Raw genomic sequence first — 18,055 nt, 5'->3', positions numbered from 1 at the left:
CGCTCCCGTCTGTCTCCTCCGAGTCCCGCCTCTGCGCTCCCGTCTGTCTCCTCCGAGTCCCGCCTCTGCGCTCCCGTCTGTCTCCTCCGAGTCCCACCTCTGCGCTCCCGTCTGTCTCCTCCGAGTCCCGCCTCTATCTTATATCTACCATCTTATCATTTCATAGCGTACTCTCTATGTTCTGCAGTATTCTTCTAAGAATAGGAAAAAGCTGTAGGCAGGTGCCGGCCTCTGTTTTGTGACCCAACTTTTCAGTAACCACCCAATAACAGCCAAGTGCTTACTGAAAGGAGCCGGGGAGAACACAGCTCTCATTTTTCCAATACCTCCTGCCTTCTATCCTGTCCTTCTCTATAAACTAATCTCTCCCAAACCTCCTCCCTATGATTCTGTCTATTCAATGTCTCTTCCAATGCCATCTGATCTCTCATGGTTTCTTGTATTCTCTTTACAGGCCTCCTCACCATGGTGTTTGTACAAAGCTGAAGAGATGGTCAGTCCAGATGAGTAAGGACCGGTCTCAGAAAGCTGTCAAGGGGAACACGCCTATTACCCCCAGGACTTATGACATGTACATACATGTGTGATTGTATTACCCTGCCTTGATCTACATCAATATCATCTCTATGTATGAACATCTCACATCCAATGAAACCAAATAACAATATGCCTAATCCATTGTATGTTGGGAGTCTCTTAGGATAACATTTTGTTCAGTCATTCCGTGTCTACATCCGTGTGGTGAAGACTATATGTCTATTCCCCATATATACGTCACCATTAACCGCCATGAATGTGGGTCAGGTCAGCATTGTGCTGCAGAATTTTATAGGAAGAATATTTGCAAGTTCCAGTAAGTGCCGCTAACATTCCAGGCTGTGAATGGCAGTATATTGTATCAGTATATCATCATCATGCTGAATCTTCAACTTCCTCTGATGTTGCTGGATATAATGTGCCAGATTTATATGTTAGATGGATTGTTGATTGAAAGGATAAAGCAGTTTGCAATATGTTGTATAAAACGGGTGTCTTTTAAAGGAGTTTGGGGGAGAAATGCTTCCTAGCTAAAGAGCGTGGGGTGCATGCTTCTTATGCAAAGGGGACAGCATGGTCTTCTAAGGTTGGGGGGGGCTTGCTAGGGGACAGGGTGGGATGAAGAGGTGCGGGGCATGCTTCCCATATAATGAATGTCTAGCAGTCTTCTAAAGCTGGTATACTAGCCCCTATGTAATGTAGGTTGGGTGATATTGGTTGGTAGATTAGTGGTATCAGCTTCTTTCCAGGACTGAAATTGCTTACATTGATTTCTCTGCACACTGTGAGCTTCACACAACATGCATTGTAAGCTGCATTTAGATAGAACCCTCCTCAATTCCTGGCAGGAGGACATCCACAATCAAGTCGTCCTCCCCTCCCTAGCTTGTCTGTCCCCGGTCCACTCCCTGCATTCATTGGATTTCAGTTCTTTCATTATTGGATGCCCAGCTTTAAATGCACCCTGTGTAGCACCACCAAGTCCTCCGGCCTGGTACCCACCCATGAAGGGATTTTGATATTTACTTAACACCTTCCCGGTGCAATGACCTGACTGGTGTAAAATTAGGTATCTATTGAAAAGGTCTATAGAAAGTTGTTGAGGAGGGAAAAGGCAAAATATAAGCAGATTACACCTTAGCCTTAAAGCGCATTATCGTCCTCTTCAGTGTTACATTTACCTGTCCTGAATCCTGCATGATTTTGCCAACTCATTGGACCTGATTTATTAAAGCTCTCCGAGGCTGGAGAGGATACACTTACTCAGTCAAGCTGGGTGATCCAGCAAACCTGGAGTGGATCTTGTCCAGGATTCAAAACATTTGCTAGCAAATGACTTTGAAGAAATCCATTCCGGGTTTGCTGGATCACCCAGCTTCACTGATGAAAGTGCATTCTCTCCAGCCTTGGAGAACTTTAATTAATCGGGCCCCATCACACAACTTTTTTGTAGCAGTCTTCCCAACCAAGCCCACCTATTCCTGCTCCCCTCATTCATTTCTATGCAACCTGGAGCACAAACTGTACTCTGAACTATCCCTCCATTGGAATCAAAGGTGAGTGCAGAGCATGGGACTGATTGGGAAGATATTGAAGCAGCTGTGCAATCTAATAGAAAATACCTGGGTTTGGGTATAGGTAAGTAGACTGGGAAGAGGAGCTACCCTATAATGGTAACCTAAGTTACACCTTAAACCAGCTTCCCATACCTTAGTAATGTGAGCAGACCTTTCAATTTCCATGAAGTGTAGGCATCTTAATCTTAAAGCTTTATATAAGATTTTCATGTTCTTATTGATTCTTGGGCTGCTATTATTCATTTGTGACCAATGAGAAAATATTTTATTTGGGTTCTTAGGTAATGTGTTCCCACATCTGGGATATGATGTAGCTGCCTATGGTGGTGGAATTCAGAAAAAAACAGGTAACATTTAATAAGATTGAAAAAAGAGTAAAAACCTGTGGGATAAAGGAATACATCCAATGGGCTCCCTGTTGAAGAACCAAGGAGATATAAGAAACGAGTCGGAAAATCAGCCTAACACACTATTCACAACTGAAATATCACACTCTTTAAAGAAAATCAACCTAGAGCAAGCCTAAAGTCAAAATAAAATAAAAAAAACCTTTATTCCTGCAGATCTGTTGATCCATCTGGAGGTTTGGGTCTCGGGTCGTTCTGGTACCAGTCTTCGGCCCGGTGCAGAGGAAGCACCGGGTGTCGCCATCCTCTTATCTCATGTTCTTCTGTCTACGTCACCTGATCTCGCACTGCGTAGGCGGAAGATTGGGTGACGTAGATGAAGAAAAAAATTGCCGAACTCGCTACGCATGTGTGGGATTGGCAATATTTTTACCGATTAATGAAAGGGCTCCTTCTAGGCATTAGGGCATGCGCAGAAGGAACAGCCAAGAGCCTCCCAGGATGCATGACGTAGGTGTCCTTGAGGATTTGCACTCCCATTATGTTCTGATCATAGCTGCAATCAAGACAGAAAGGGGAGCTGATGCACTTACAAACACAATTAATACAATTTTTACTTTATATTTAAAACCGTTGTCTACCCTTTTAAGTAAAGTAAACATTTGGAACTTAGGTCTGCTTTAAATATATAAAATGTCAAGAATGCTTTCTTTCTGAAAATACTACTCCCATGGCTACATTCTAAGTCTCTGGAACAAATAAGAAGGGGTCAATAAAGTCAAACCTGTGATCGGCTTGCTTGTTACAAATACTGATAGCATGACATCCAGATATATTTTTACAAAGAGATAAGTAATGGAAAGCATATGTGATTCTTTCAGCATTGGCGTCCTTATAATGTTCTCAGATCTGTCACCCTGCAGGAGGAGGACAGACTCATAGCGCCCCCTTCTGTCTGTGTCACCCTGCAGGAGGAGGACAGACTCATAGCGCCCCCTTCTGTCTATGTCACCCCGGAGGAGGAGGACAGACTCAGAGCGCCCCCTTAATTTGCTGCTCATTGTGAATTGTTTGGTAATTTGATAAAAAAGAATCCAGTCATCTCAGCAATGGGTGATTTATTTCCATACAGGTCAGGAAGACATTCTTGGCTGATCATTGCACTCAGAACACAATATACAGCAGGGCACAGGCTGTCTTCTTCTCAGTATTTGCTCTGAAATCCCCCTTCTGCTTTGTAGTGTATCAGTAACATGTTTGGTCGGTTCAGGGGCATCAGAAACCCCCAAATTTAGACCAATGGCAACTAAAATAGGAGCCCAAACCTCATCCCCAAAGATAACACAAAAGATAAATAGGTTATAAACAAGTAACTCACGTCAGACAGTGCAAATCTACGCCGTGTCACGTAATGCCAACAGTAAGAAGCAAAGGATTCCAGAATCGCTGCTCATCGGAGCAACTTCAAAGCTAAAACATCATTCCTTCTTTTACTTCACTTCATTCCAACCAACACCGACGGTAACAAGCTGGCGTGAAGGGGCCCCTACAGGGCCCCCAAGGTCAAAATATGTGAATCTGTACTCTGGTCTAGAGTTACAAGAATACATATGGCGGCTGCTTGCAAAATTAGTGTTGGAGATATTATCAATTCATAAAATCGCGGCAGTGTAGGCCCAAAAAAACAAAAATCAGGTCGCGCCAAGCACAAGCATGTCAGTGGGGGGCAGTAAGGAGCTGACAAGTCATCGTCAACTTTTTTAGAAGTTTTATGAAACTTTGTGACAGTGCAACAATATTTTCTCATGCCAGAATACCATGTACATATACATACACACAAATCTATGTACATCTGTGCATACATATATATACACGACCAGACTATATATACCTGTGTGTGTATATACATATATCTGTACAATATGATCAAACAAGATGCTTGATCTTCTTTGGGCCTCTCAAGACAATCTAAACAACTTGTCCTTAGCTCATGTTGCTCCACAGCCTCCAGTATTCCCCCTAGAAAAATTTTTAAGCTGTATTGTGGCCTAATGTTCAGTAAACACAGCCAGGTGGTTACGAAAAAGTTCCGGGCGGTGCGCCCGGCTAAAAAGGCCTGGGGAGAACACTGGCCTCTCTAGGAATTATCTCCGTCCTGGCATATACCTGACTTCCGAAGCACCGCCTGCACCTTGATCCTTAGAACCCCAGACAAGATTTTGTGTCAACTCAACAGCTGCTCTCCCGCACTTTCCCCGGACTGATTTGAAGTTCCGATCACCGGCCGTGGGATGCTAGGTTTTATTATAAAAGAGGATTTTAGGTTATTACACATTGTATTGTTACTAGTAGGTTAAATCAACCCCGAATTATTGGCTTTTTGCTGTTGCCATCTGATTGAATGCCATAAAGAAGTCAGACCTCCTCGCGGGTCACATTAACGTGTCACGCTCCACTAATGGACTCGACTGACATTCAGTTTGTTAAAACACTGTCTATTGTAAACGATTGCTCTTTTATTTTGTAATATAATACTCATTTCTCCTTTGTTGCTGCTGACCTTCTGTAGCCTCTTTGCAGCCCATTCTTGTCTTCATGCACATCAGCAATGGCTGCACAGCATTTCTAAATGACAATTTCCGGATGGTGACACCAGTGAACAGTGCCTGCATCAACTGCAAATGAATCGGCCACCACCGGCATGCAGGAGCAACAAAAACAGAACCCTGAACAGTGCAGGATCACCCGGTATTGTTTTATAAAAGATTTAATATATTGCAAGTGGAATTTTCGAATTGACATGTTACAAGGATGTTTAGCTTTTTGGTGTTTGAGGGTCACATCTACATTAAAGTAGAACAATTACTTTTTGTATATGTAGCCCCCTCCCCACTTTTTAAAGTTCTCTATATTATCTTATTATTTCAGTGATATCCTAACTTCTCAGATTTACAAAAAGAAGGAGTTCTGTTCTTTAATTAAAGTGTAACCAAGAACTGTTCAGAGTTAGAAATGCCTTCATTATGTCCTTGGAAGTGGGTCTCATATAAACCACCGCTGGGGTAACATTGCCAAGCAGCCTACGGGCAATGGCAAACACAAGGGGTCACTGATACTTGCCTGGAGCTAAATATAAATACACATATATACACACAATGATAGATGCATATACACACACACATTGAGAATCATTTACCCTTCACTCAGTGCAGAATGTGTTATAACAGTCTTTTGTTACAGTATATTCCGGCGGGGGAAGACCCTGGCCTGAGGGGTTACAAGCATGGCTTCAGGGACAGCGGGGTCTTTTCACTGCCCGATGCAACACCCCTATCAGGCCATTATGATTTTATAATGCCAACAACCCCCTTATAGTGTTGTGTTCCTTATGTAGCAGCTGCTGCAGGCCGATCATAGATAACCGCCTTCTCTCAGTCACAAAGAAAAAATTCAAAATTAAAAAAAAAAACTTAAAATCAACACTTCAAAAAGTTCAAAATAAAACCTTGAGCCTTCATCTTCTGATCTCCTGATTTATCTGTGCGCAAGATTCATAATGTAAAACAACTTTCTATTTTCCTTCTCTTCTCAACTTCCTCATCCTTTCTCGACATTCTTGTTCTTTTCTATCTTGTCCCCCGCATGCCATTTCACTGGGACGTTAATATACTTTTACTCAGACAGGGTTTTCCATGTCGCAGAGGTCTGGTGCGGAGTTTTGGCGTCGCATTCTAGGTGGGGCAGTGTAAGGGTGGTATTTGTAAGGTCGATCCTGAGGCGAAGGGGGGTGGCGTTTTTGCTGCCCCTCCGCATCGCCCTCCCTGCTTTGTGATCTTCTTGTGAATTGTTGACTGTCGTTGCTGCCCTGGCGATTGTTACGATAGTTTGGCCTCCTTCCTCTGTTTGAACCTCCATCCAAGGAGTTTCTTCTCTGTCTCGGATGGTCACCATCCTCCTGGCGTCTCTGTGGGCGTCCGTTACGTCTCTCTCCATCTTCTTCCCCCCCGCGCTTCTCTTCCGACCAAGGATTGTTTAGGTCTTCCACCACGTAAGTGGTCCCTGGTGCCCAGGAGAAGCGGTGTTGAGGGTTGCTTTTAAAGGGAAAGCGGAGTTTGCAGTCTAAAGGTGGGATAAACTTTCCCGTACCAGGCGGGCGACGGAGGGCTCGAGTTATCTGTTGCTGCTGCAAGTTTTGGAACCGGGTTTGCTCTTGCTTTATCCACCTCATTCTCCCTCGCCTAAAGGTCGGGTCATCTTCCATGAGGCGTGTGACACGGACAGCCTTGGGGGAGTTGTTGGGGGAATCAGGAAGATTCTCTGTAGACTCTGCAGAGTACCAGAAAGACGGGTCTTCCAAGCACTCATCTCCTGGGTCATCCTAAAAGACAGAACAGAAGAGTTTATAAATACATCATACCAAAGAGAACAAGTTACACAAAGTTAAAAACATCTTACAACTCATACGAAGTATAGAGTGAGGTCCGGGCTCTGTGTTCCTCCACACCAAACCCATCACACCATGTCTTTGTGGAGTCTTTTTACAAAGCTGCACAGCCATACCGGAAGAGAAACACTTACAACATGGAAAGGAGAGCATAGTTGTTCAAAATGTGTTTGTATGCTGCAGCATTAAATGTACTTTTCACTGGTGAAAAGGTTCGGGAGGACACTGTACAAGCCTGGAAATATCAAAGCACCATGCTTTTCAGAAATCCCCTAAATAGAGCCCTCGGTGCTGATCCAAGCAGTGGGGGCTGGAGTGAGCTTACACAAATATCAAAATGCTTTCTTAGTGTCTTTGGAACGCTGTGTTGCTTATTCCAGGCTGGCTGTCCCGTGTGGCAGGGCTGATGAAACCTCAAGAATGAACAGATGGAAATACAAATCTTTTGCAAGGTAAAACATCTCCTACAAATGTATTTCATCTGTGTATTTATCTGTATGCCTGTATTTCATTTAGCACTGTTTATATTTCAGGTGTTTAAGTTAAACAAGACCAAGAGGAAATAAAATAATACCAATATGCATAGCACCTTCCCACCTGTGGAACTGGCATGACCCTTTCCATCTTCACCATGCGGTCTCGCAATGCCCGGATCTCTTCGTCCTTCATGTTATTCTGCATTTTCACCTCCTGCAAGATGTCAGTCAGCTTGTCGATGTGCGCCTTTAGATCCTGGACCCCTCCTTTGCTCCCTGAATCCTCCTCTCCCACCCCGACAGTATCCCAGACATCCCGGGCCACGGCCTTCCAACCTTCCTTCTCGCCAAAGTCTCTCTGACCATAAGTCCTGCCGAGTTCCTTCATCTTGATAACAGCCAAGGCCTCTATCTCCTGTTTGCTGTGTTTGAAGTCATTCAGAGCCACTTCATAGCAGATTTCTTTCACAGCCTGCATCTTTAGGTCTGCTGAGGTAAGGAAGCGGGGGTCTTTGCCTAACCGTCGACGCTGGGGGATCTGATAAACCTTAATGGGTTCTCGTTTCTTGCCGCTGCTGGGAAGCCCCCAGCGCCGTACAATGCTCTGCACCTTGCCTGGCGGGACTTTCTCTCGGAGGGAAGAGATGAGACGCCAACTCTCTTCGCAGGAACGCTTGTCAGAGTCGTCGCCGCTGTCTGAATCCCCATACTACTTAAAAAAAGAAAAAGAAATTTAGGCTGAAAAGGTGCATAAATGACATTTATAGGATGATGCCAAGAGACTACAGGATATGCAAACCAGTCCCAGAGTAAATCATCATTGCCCTGTCACAGAGCCAATCATCCCAGCAAAGCCAATCACTGTGATACTGAGAAAGGTAAAGCCCAACTCTGGTCTCCACAATGCCCTGCCATGCTGCCTCCTGTGCCAGCATCAGACTGCTACTAGTGGCCCTGTAATCCCAAGCGGAAGTGATGGTAAACTTATTACAGTAAGAAGATTGTGGAAGAGAGAAAAAATCTCACAGGTTATATTCACCGTCTTTCTCTTCCTGTCCCCATGACAAACTCTACCCTGATCTTATTCAGGTGTGAAACAGAAGGGAAGTACAGTGGAATCTCTTCAACAAATTCAGGGAAAAAATATTGATTTTTATTTCTTAAGTTAAGTGTTTGTGATCTTGTAACTCAACAATCTAGTATCTGTACAAAGCATTACTTTTAGGTAAAGTTTAATGGGACGCTTCTTACCAGTCTCTGCTGCTCCAGCGTAAGGTCAGCTTCCTCCTTCTCCTTCTTATACTGGACCTCCAGATCCTGCAAACTATACACACAGAATAGAAACCATCAACACCAAGCTCTCACATTGCCGCTCAGAGCAACACCCTTTCATGACACCCACATTTTACAGAGCAGGTATTATTCATTTTATCAGTTCTATGCAGGAAATGTTACCTCAGCTTTGTTTGAACCTAGGAACACCTCCTTAAGGTGGACCATATATAAAAGTGCCAGGTCCATCACTATCACAAGCACCAACCCTTGCTACCAAATCAAAGTAAAAATAATTAGAAATCTGCCATTGCTTTTTTTAAATATAATGCTTATGTTGTGATTGTTGGTACTTTATTTATTGCCGTTTCTCTTTCCTGTTTAATAGTTCTTGTACACAGAATTTTGCATACAATCCCCTATTCCTAGACTTGGATATAATAAAGGGAAATTTTGGTAGGTGTCCACCAATGTGTCTTAATAAAGTAGTCTCACCGGTTCTCCATCTCCAGTTTGATGTCGATCCCCTGTTGCTCCAGCAGCTCCCGTTGGGCAAAGTTCCAGTCGACGGGTTCAGTCTGATTCTCTACTGTAGCATTACTTCTCTCCCTTTCCAGACGCGCCTGCTCTGGGTGGTTAAAGCGAAATACGTGGTTCTTTCCCATAACTATCCTGTTACCTGCAAACCAAACAGAAAAATTATATGTTAACCGGCCAAGGAAGGAACTCTCTTTGCTGGGGGTCACCTATTGATAGCTTCTGAGTCACTTACCTGATTTCAGTATCACATTCTGGGTCACCTGCTTTCCATTGACGTAAGTGTCGGCTCCCTCGCAGGATTCCAGGGTGACGATGACTGCGAAGAGATGGCATACAAAAGATGAGATCAGGAACAAAGATGGTTTTATATATAAACCAGATACCAATCATTTGTACACACCTTCACCATTTGAATTTGTGTTACAGTGAAATAGGCAGTGCTGCTCCTTAATGAACTGGCCACTTAGCTTGATGTCAACATCTACCCGACCCACCCTGAGGAAAGAGGCAATAATTAGAATATGATAACGAGTTGAGAGCACAGTAAGATCTAGGGATATATATAGTGTGTGTGTGTGTGTGTGTATATATATATATTGGTACTCAGTGCACAATGAGAGGTGATCTAACAATGTTTTCTGAAGGCCACATTGCACCGGCCATTGATATGTGTTTGTTTCAGCTAATGGCCACTAAATAGCAGCTGCACCTGGGATACTGGTGGGTGAGAACATTTTTGTTGTAGCTTGACAGCATTTTGAATTATTTTACATGTTAAATCTGATGACATTGTATGGAGAACAATCTCCAGTGAGATGGAGACATAATCCTGCCCCTGTACAAAGCATTGGTCACACCACATCTGGAATATGCAGTCCAGATTTGGGCCCCAGTTCACAAAAAGGTCATTGTGGGATTGGAGAGAGTGCAGAGAAGGCCAACTAAACTAATAAAAGGAATGGAGGAGCTCAGCTATGAGGAGAGATTAGCTGAACTGAATCTATTCTCCCTTGAGAAGAGACGTATAAGGGGGGATATGATCACCTTGTAATAATATATAAACAGTCCAAATAGAGAACTCTCTTCCCAATTATTCACTTACAGATAAATAGAAAGAGGGCGCTCTTTGTGTCTGGAGGAAAAGAAGTTTAATCTCCGGATAAGGAAGGGATTCTTCACTGTAAGGTCTGTGAAAATGTGGAATCGGCTCCCTCAGGAAGTAGTTTCAGCAAGTTCTATAGATTGCTTTAAGAAAAAACTGGATAATTTCTAGAAGCACAGAATATAACTCGGTATTAAGGATTTTAACTAAAGATAACAGTGACTGCTGATTCAGGGAACATCCCATTGCCTCATGGAATCAGGAAGAAAATGTTTTCCCCTACTGAAGCAAATTGTACCAGGGGTTTATTTGCCTTCCTCTGGATCAACTATATCCATGGGGTTTTTTATCTAGAATACGTTTATTTCCCTAGGAGTTGAACTTGATGGACATGTCTTTTTTCAACCTGACTTACTATGTAACTATGTGTGGGCAGGACTCTGCAGAGGACTGGAAAACTGGAGGGGAGTTGTGAAGTTTTCTGATTGCAGTGGATTGTTTGCAATGTCCTGCCCTCACAACATGCTCTACAATGCTGGTGGACTTGCACAAAAAATGCTACTTGTTAGCTGGGATATGAGAGACAGACATAAAGTCTGAGAAAGCAAGACAAAGAGAAAGAGAATGAAAAGAAAAAAAAATGAGTAAAGAGAAAACGTCAAGTGATATTACCGTGTGACACCCTCCTTTAGGTGGTAAAGCAGGCACTCCGACATAAGCGGGTCTTCATTTAGATTTACCAGGTGAGGGATCTGCGTAAAAAAAACAAAACAGAATAATTCCTATATCATCATACCATCTACTGCCAAGGTCCTCAAATTTTGTAAAAGAAAAAAGAACAGTTTAATCTCGAACTGGTTGACAAGAGCAAAAAAAATGTCCCTGCATTAGGTATTGGTGAGAGGAAGGGTGTTCTATTTTTGGAAAAGGTATAGTGCCTAGTAATTGGCTGTCAGTGGAAAGATTTGTTCCCCTCGGAATCATTTCCTCTTCCTGGTGTCAGCAAGAGGAATAACTCATTATCGTTGGGAGGATTAAATCCCCATTGATGGCATTTGTGGATTAGTTCTCTGTTTTTGGTATTAGTTAAGAGGAAAAGTTTCTCTGTCATTGCCGTCAATGGGAACTGTTAGCACCCAGTGCGACTCCACATATGCTGCCTCCCTCTGCATACAATAAGAAAGCCCCCAATAAAAGTCTTCTTATGAAAGGGGCCGGTTTTTGGCCTGCAGGCTGCGGGTTTAGAGCGGCAAATACACAAACACACTATTACAGCCAAATATGTGTAGGTATGGAGTGCACAGACTGTGAAGGTAGATAACAAATCGACTTTAAATACATTATGTTTCTATATAGTTCTATTTTGTTTTGCAGCATTTCAAACTATTTCACCTGCAACATTTTCTTTAGTAAGAAAGAAGCTGAGATGTTACAAGTGAAACAGGAAAAGGATAAAAGTGGACAGACTGATAAATACGAGATGTGTTACCTTAATAAATAAAGCAATAAGTAAATTACCTTTTTTGGGGAGAAGACACCTACTGTCCCACCATCTTCTCTCACTGCCACTCCCATTTCCGCCAACAGCGCCTCCCTGCAGATCAAGACATAACGAGATGTTAATTGCCCTGACCCAAGCCGAGTGCTCCCACAATTTCCTACACTGCACAACGAACCTCTCCATGCGGATAGCCTCTGTCTTGCGCAGTTTTTCGTCCCAAGTCTCGTTGAGTTCTGCAATGATCTTCTCAGTCTCCTGAAGCCTCTCGATGGCTTCCTCTGTACAGATCTCTGCCTCATCGACGTCCTCAGAGAAAGCCTCGGCCTGTCCATTCATGGCAGGAGGGGATAGAGGGGGCGGTGATCCCACTTTAGGTGGTGGAGAGACGGGCTCAGAGGATTGCAGCGATGATCAGGGGACAGATATACCTTCGTCTACGGTCAGGTCTGGTACAGAAAGGAGAACTACACCAATGTTATTCACAACCAATCACCTCCCAGACTGATGCCACATCAGACATCAGTTTTACATATTATGTCAGCCATTAATAAATAAAAATGATTAAAAATAGAAATCCTGTAAGGAAGCAGACTACATATTGTTTTATTCTGAATGCAATTTTCTGGTAAAAATGGAAAGGAAATCTTCGAAAGGGGACATGTGTTCTGGGGGATTTTCTTAGTTTTATAGAGATTTATTCACACTTCCCGTTGTGTCTACAGGATGAAAAAAAAGAGGCAAGGGGTTTAAAAGTTCTATAATCCAAACTGGAGGAAATATTTGGGCTGATAGATAAATCTAATAAAAACTTGACCTGTACATGGTGACCCCCAACATAGATACTAAAACAATCTGGTAGTCTCGCACATCTCTTTAGTTTCTAATTAATATTTTATATTTTGCTGTAATCTGTATGCTTTTTACTACCACTGCTGACCGCCAGGTCTGAAAGCCCCCAGCTTGTACCACCAAGCTAAGTGATTTGCCACTCCTTACCTGACAACCAGCCCCTATAGTGGTGTCACTGACCTGCCAGTCCCTGGGTGAACAGCAGTTGTCTCAATCTGGCCACTTCCTCCTTCAGCTCCCGGATTAACCTGGCGTTGGGGTCCTCATTAATGACTGCGTTACATTTGATCTGCTTGGCTCTGTCGGCATATCTGGAAAAGGGATAATAAAAACATGAATGGGGAACACAGTGACTAATACATGCTGATGCCACAAACTCATCCATACAGCAATAAAATAGGATAACCCAGATTACTATTCTTAGTCCTACATATGAGAACAGATCTTGCATGCAACTACGGGAGTACCATGGGGACCTCCAATGTGCTTTGCAAAAAACAAAGATCTTCTTAAAAGCCCCCTCTCTATCAGTGTTTGTTCCTGTTACCGGCGCTGCTCCTGGATCAACTACCACAAGCAAGGAAAGGCCGCTCCGACTAAGAACTAAGATTCAGATCTCCAGTTGGAGTTTACAGAAGCTGACCATCTCTCAATCTCAGGTCAGCTGATCTTTCCTTTTAGGAAGAATCACTTGTTTTATTCTCTCCAGGGGACAGAACAAAGAAAGGAGAATATATGCTGTGCGGATAGGAGGTAAACTATTGCTTTGTCCTGCATATGCAAAGCAGTTTTTTTCACCCTCTGAATCTGAATTCAGAAAGTACATATTTTCCTAATTCATAAGGAATATCTAAAAATGTTAAAGGTACCTCAGTGTCACCTTGAGAAATTAGTTTGAGACTATCAAATTTGGAGAATTATTATTATTGTGCTACTCAGTGTTCTTGCTGGAGAGGTAGCTGCACCTGGGAACATGCCATGTATCAGTGCTTTTTTGCATGTCTCTGCTTCCCCCACTTCTCGAGTCGATTCCTAATTACTGCACTAGTTGGGGTGGCAGTTCTGACATGAGGAAGTATAGCCTTGCTACTACCAAGATAACTCACCATGAACAACAAGGCATAGTGAGGAAGTAATGTAGAAAAGATCAGCTGCTTGGAAACCATAGGCGATGATAGTAAATCAGCCTTCACCTATATAATACCTATAATACTGAGAATTCATCTTTCACCTGCTTTTTTGAGCACGACTTCCAAAGTACTGTCCCTTAAAAAAGGGTAACAGAGAAGCATTCACATAAAAGAGTTTCCACAATTATATGTGCAATGTGTGTGGCCCTTGAACATGCCAGTGTTTTCCCCAGGCCCTTTTATTCGGGCGAACCACCCAGCAGTTTTCAGTAACCACCCGGTTGTTTTAAGGTGGTTACTGTAAAACTAAGTCACAATACAGGGGCTGCCTACTGCCTACAGCTTCATCCCAACCAATACAGCATAGGCAACACAGCAATCAACAGAACTTCCAACTACTTACCGAAGGGTACTCAGCGTCTCCTCGTAGTTTATATCCGCTGGGCTTAGCGCTGCAATCATGGCTGTGCGGGAATTTCCTCCTGAAACAAAAAAAAAAAAAATCACATTTTCCTCTCCCGTTCATTTTCTTTTTATGGGTATTTACGGAATTGACTGAATATTAATACAGGAGATGCTTTGTTGAGTCAAAGGATTTTTTATTTCTGTCCAGTAATAGGATTCACATGGTTCTGCCACACAGCACAGCCCTGACTGGTAGGGAAGGAGACCTGAAGAGTTTACTTTTTTTATATTTTGTTTTAGATAATGAAAACAGATTTAGGATAATTGTCAGGTTTTACAGCTACCGGGAGCTTTGTTAGAGAGATTGGCTCTCACATCCTGCCATGATGACAACACTTTACCAGACAGGTGTGAGGGAAACTTCTCTATAGAAACAAAGACTTTTTATTAGTAGAGGGGAAGACTGGAATACCTAAAGCAATAAAATGGTAACTATAGTCTTATGGCAATGTATCATGTGTCAGGATTGTGTCAGAGGAAGAGCGAGGAAGAGGAGAAGGAAGAGGAGAAGGAAGAGAGAGGAAGAAGGAAGAGAGAGGAAGAAGGAAGAGAGAGGAAGAAGGAAGAGAGAGGAAGAAGGAAGAGAGAGAAGATTGATGAGAGAGAAAGAGGAAGAGGAGGAGAAAGGAGAAGTAAGAGAGAGGAAGAGGAAGAGAGAGGAAAAGGAAGATAGAGGAGAAGGAAGAGAGAGGAAGAGGAAGAGAGAGGAGAAAGAAGGGAGAGGAGAAGGACAAGAGAAAGGAGAAGGACAAGAGAGAGGAAGAGAGAGAAGGAAGAGAGAAGGAAGAGAGAGGAAGAGGTAGAGAGAAGAAAACAAAAGAGAGGTGAAGGACGAGAGAGAGGAAGAGGAAGAGAGAGGGGAAGGAAGAGAGGAAAGCGAGAGAGAAGGACTAGAGAGAGAAAGAGGAAAAGAGAGGGGAAGGAAGAGACAGGAGAAAGAAGAGAGAGACTTACTTTACCTTTAAACTCATTTGGTATACCAATTTGAAATACTTAATTTATTCAGGACCCCCCCTCCATATGGAGTAGCACTATTATTTTCCTGCTCCGTGTTTACTGTAACCATTCTCAGAGGATGCTGATACACTGGGCTTATTTATTACTTGATTAATGAACGTGCCATTATTGAGACATAGGTGGTATGTCATTTTTAAGTCACTAGAGGGCATGACTGAGCTACATTAAATGTTGCATTGCTTTTAATGGCAGAGATTAAGGCTGATTGCACCCAATTTACATACAATTATATTCAGACAGATATTTATTTATATATTTAGCACTTATGCAGTAAACGCGATATGATGTGACTGTATAATAATTTTTTCTAATAAATAGAGAGATGGTCCCATAAGAATTAGGAACAAGACTCTCTACATTCCTATTCAGTTTCCTGCTAACTCACCCAGGTTTTCCTTCAGTAGCCAGGTAAGAGCCGAGTCTCGGTACGGGATCAAATCTGACTTTTTCTTCTTGGATTGCTGGATAAAAATAGACAATTGTTTAGATCACAAGAAACATCAATCTTTATGTCAAAGTCTCCATATTACGACATCATCACAAAGCGCTACATACGAAATACTTACAAGTATAGGAAAGTAGGAGTCTCCTTTACAGGCAGCATTAGAAAGAGAAACACGTCAGACAGACTAATAACAATCAGTTCCATGCACAATGACTTCATCACCGGGCCTTCATTACAAATTACCAGAACAACTTTCTGTTATTCTCCTAATCTAATTACAGGCTTCAACAAAAGTGTACTGCTCTATATCATGGGGCCATAACAAGTGACAGGACCCACAATTCCAACTTGGTTCAAGGATTAGTATACACAAGAATGGAATTCTACTTATAGATGGAATCTCTAGGAGAGATACCTGCTGACCTCATATCTCCTAGAACATGCACTCGGTGGGGACCCGACAGTGGGCACAGTAGGTGCACAGACCCGGGAACCAGGGAGAGGAGGAGCCCTCATCATGGGCCCTGCAGGAGTACGAACCTGTGAACACGGATAATGGGAGCCCCTCATTATGGGCACAGCAGGTGTGTAGATCTAGGAACTCAGCTCAGGGATGGTGGAAGCTCCTTCTATTGGGCACAGCAGGTACACAGACCAAGGCGCAATGGTGGGGATCCCTCATAATGGACAACGCTGGTGTACAGACTCCGAGTGGATCTGAGTCTGCTGGTACAGATATCACTTTGGTACAGAGATCCCTGAACATGGTGTTGTAATTATTACCGGCTAGGGACTGTTAGGTTTTATTGGTCGTGCTGGGCACCCAGGTACTACTATGCTCTCTGAGCTCCCAACAAGTGATCAATGAGGTCACATTGTCCAAGAATGAGATGTACAGAGACCACCAAGTACAAGTGATACAACAGGGCACACATTGCTACTTTGGTACTCTATACTGTCTTCTGAGCTGGTAATAAAGCCCTGACATTGCCCAAGATACCAGTCACAAGAGTTTTAATGCAACCACAAGACTGGGCATCAGTACCACAGTCTTGAGACCTTGCTGAAGGGCCATAACAGTGGCTCAACACAAACCCCCAGATCTGACCCGGGAGCCAAAACATGACAGTGAAAGGACAGTCACTATGGGGTCTGTTTATAAAGAAGTGAATTTGACATTCCCAGATATATTCTCTGGTGGACAATCTATTACTGCCATTGAAACACATGGATCTGGAAAATTTTCCACATGGAAATATTTAACCACCCTGGCCGTAATCCTGAGTGTGACTCGGGGTGGATTTTACTTGCAAAAAGCGGTAATCTCAAATCACACTCGGGGTTACTTTAACCTAAAAAAAACACACCTTGCTCCGCCGCTGTCCCCCGGCGTCCTGCTTGTCCCCGCAGGGACACATCCTGCTGTTCCGATCTCCAGCCGGCAAATACAGAGACGTTGGTGCGGCCGGGAGTTAGAGGTGGGAAATTCAAAATCACTTTGCATTTGATTCAACACACAATAGCTGTATTGAGTCCAATACAAAGAAATATTCATAAAATATATAAATAATTTTAGCCTACAATGTAAAATAAATTTCAATGCAAAAAAATTGTATCACTTTTTGCATGGAAATTTAGACAGAATCAGACCGCTAGGGGTGTTAAGCGAATGTCAGATTCACTGGATTATAAATAGACCCTTATGACATCTCAGAACAAAGTCAAACGGCAATAACACTATCCATATACAGAGCACACAAGAAAAACGTACAATCCAAACGTCTCACCATTTCAGCCAAGGCGGAAATAACCTTTCCCAGTGTAGTCAGCGACTTGTTGATGTTGGCTCCTTCCTGGAAAAAGAAACGCAATATTGTTTAGGAGGATCTGATCAGAAGAAATATTTAAACTTATTTAAAAAGAAATAGAACTCACTTTTAGTCGGGTCCCTTTTGCCCCTGAAGAATCGGCCCGCTCACTGCCAGCTAAATCCACCAGACTGATCTTACTGACCTGCAAGGAAACATTTAAAAGAAACTTTGTTATAGGGATTTGTCATGTCCGGGAATCAGGGTGCTCCTCTGGCGCTCACCATGCCAAAACTCTCCTCAATCCCTCACCTTGCCCGATCTCTCCTCAATCCCTCACCCTGCCTGAGCTCTCCACAACCCCTTACATTGTCCGAGCTCTCCTCAATCCCTCACCTTGTCCCATCTCTCCCCAATCCCTCACCCTGCCTGAGCTCTCCTCAATCCCTCACCTTGTCCCATCTCTCCCCAATCCCTCACCTTGTCCCATCTCTCCCCAATCCCTCACCTTGTCCCATCTCTCCCCAATCCCTCACCCTGCCTGA

The 18,055-nt window shown here is 43.2% G+C and overlaps 2 protein-coding genes across 2 annotated transcripts in view; one reads left to right on the top strand and one right to left on the bottom strand.

Moving 5' to 3' along the window:
- The window catches only part of LOC140322701 (motile sperm domain-containing protein 1-like), a gene marked incomplete at its 5' end in the record, with an annotated part of 3,290 nt that extends 2,265 nt beyond the window's left edge, over positions 1–1,025 (top strand). Inside the window, 1 exon segment of the mRNA XM_072399272.1 lies at positions 455–1,025. Coding sequence (XP_072255373.1) covers positions 455–486 — 32 coding nt within the window.
- Positions 1,026–3,562: 2,537 nt separating this feature from the next.
- The window catches only part of LOC140322700 (kinesin-like protein KIF1C), a gene marked incomplete in the record, with an annotated part of 33,918 nt that continues 19,425 nt past the window's right edge, over positions 3,563–18,055 (bottom strand). The window contains 14 exon segments of the mRNA XM_072399271.1: positions 3,563–6,839; positions 7,503–8,090; positions 8,633–8,705; positions 9,149–9,332; positions 9,426–9,509; positions 9,594–9,688; positions 10,968–11,047; positions 11,814–11,889; positions 11,972–12,242; positions 12,826–12,956; positions 14,179–14,257; positions 15,643–15,718; positions 17,490–17,555; positions 17,638–17,715. Coding sequence (XP_072255372.1) covers positions 6,138–6,839; positions 7,503–8,090; positions 8,633–8,705; positions 9,149–9,332; positions 9,426–9,509; positions 9,594–9,688; positions 10,968–11,047; positions 11,814–11,889; positions 11,972–12,242; positions 12,826–12,956; positions 14,179–14,257; positions 15,643–15,718; positions 17,490–17,555; positions 17,638–17,715 — 2,583 coding nt within the window.

This window comes from Pyxicephalus adspersus, chromosome 2 (genome assembly GCF_032062135.1).
Source record: "Pyxicephalus adspersus chromosome 2, UCB_Pads_2.0, whole genome shotgun sequence".
In the NCBI taxonomy this organism is placed as follows: domain Eukaryota; kingdom Metazoa; phylum Chordata; class Amphibia; order Anura; family Pyxicephalidae; genus Pyxicephalus; species Pyxicephalus adspersus.
This window is presented reverse-complemented; position numbering and strand designations above follow the sequence as displayed.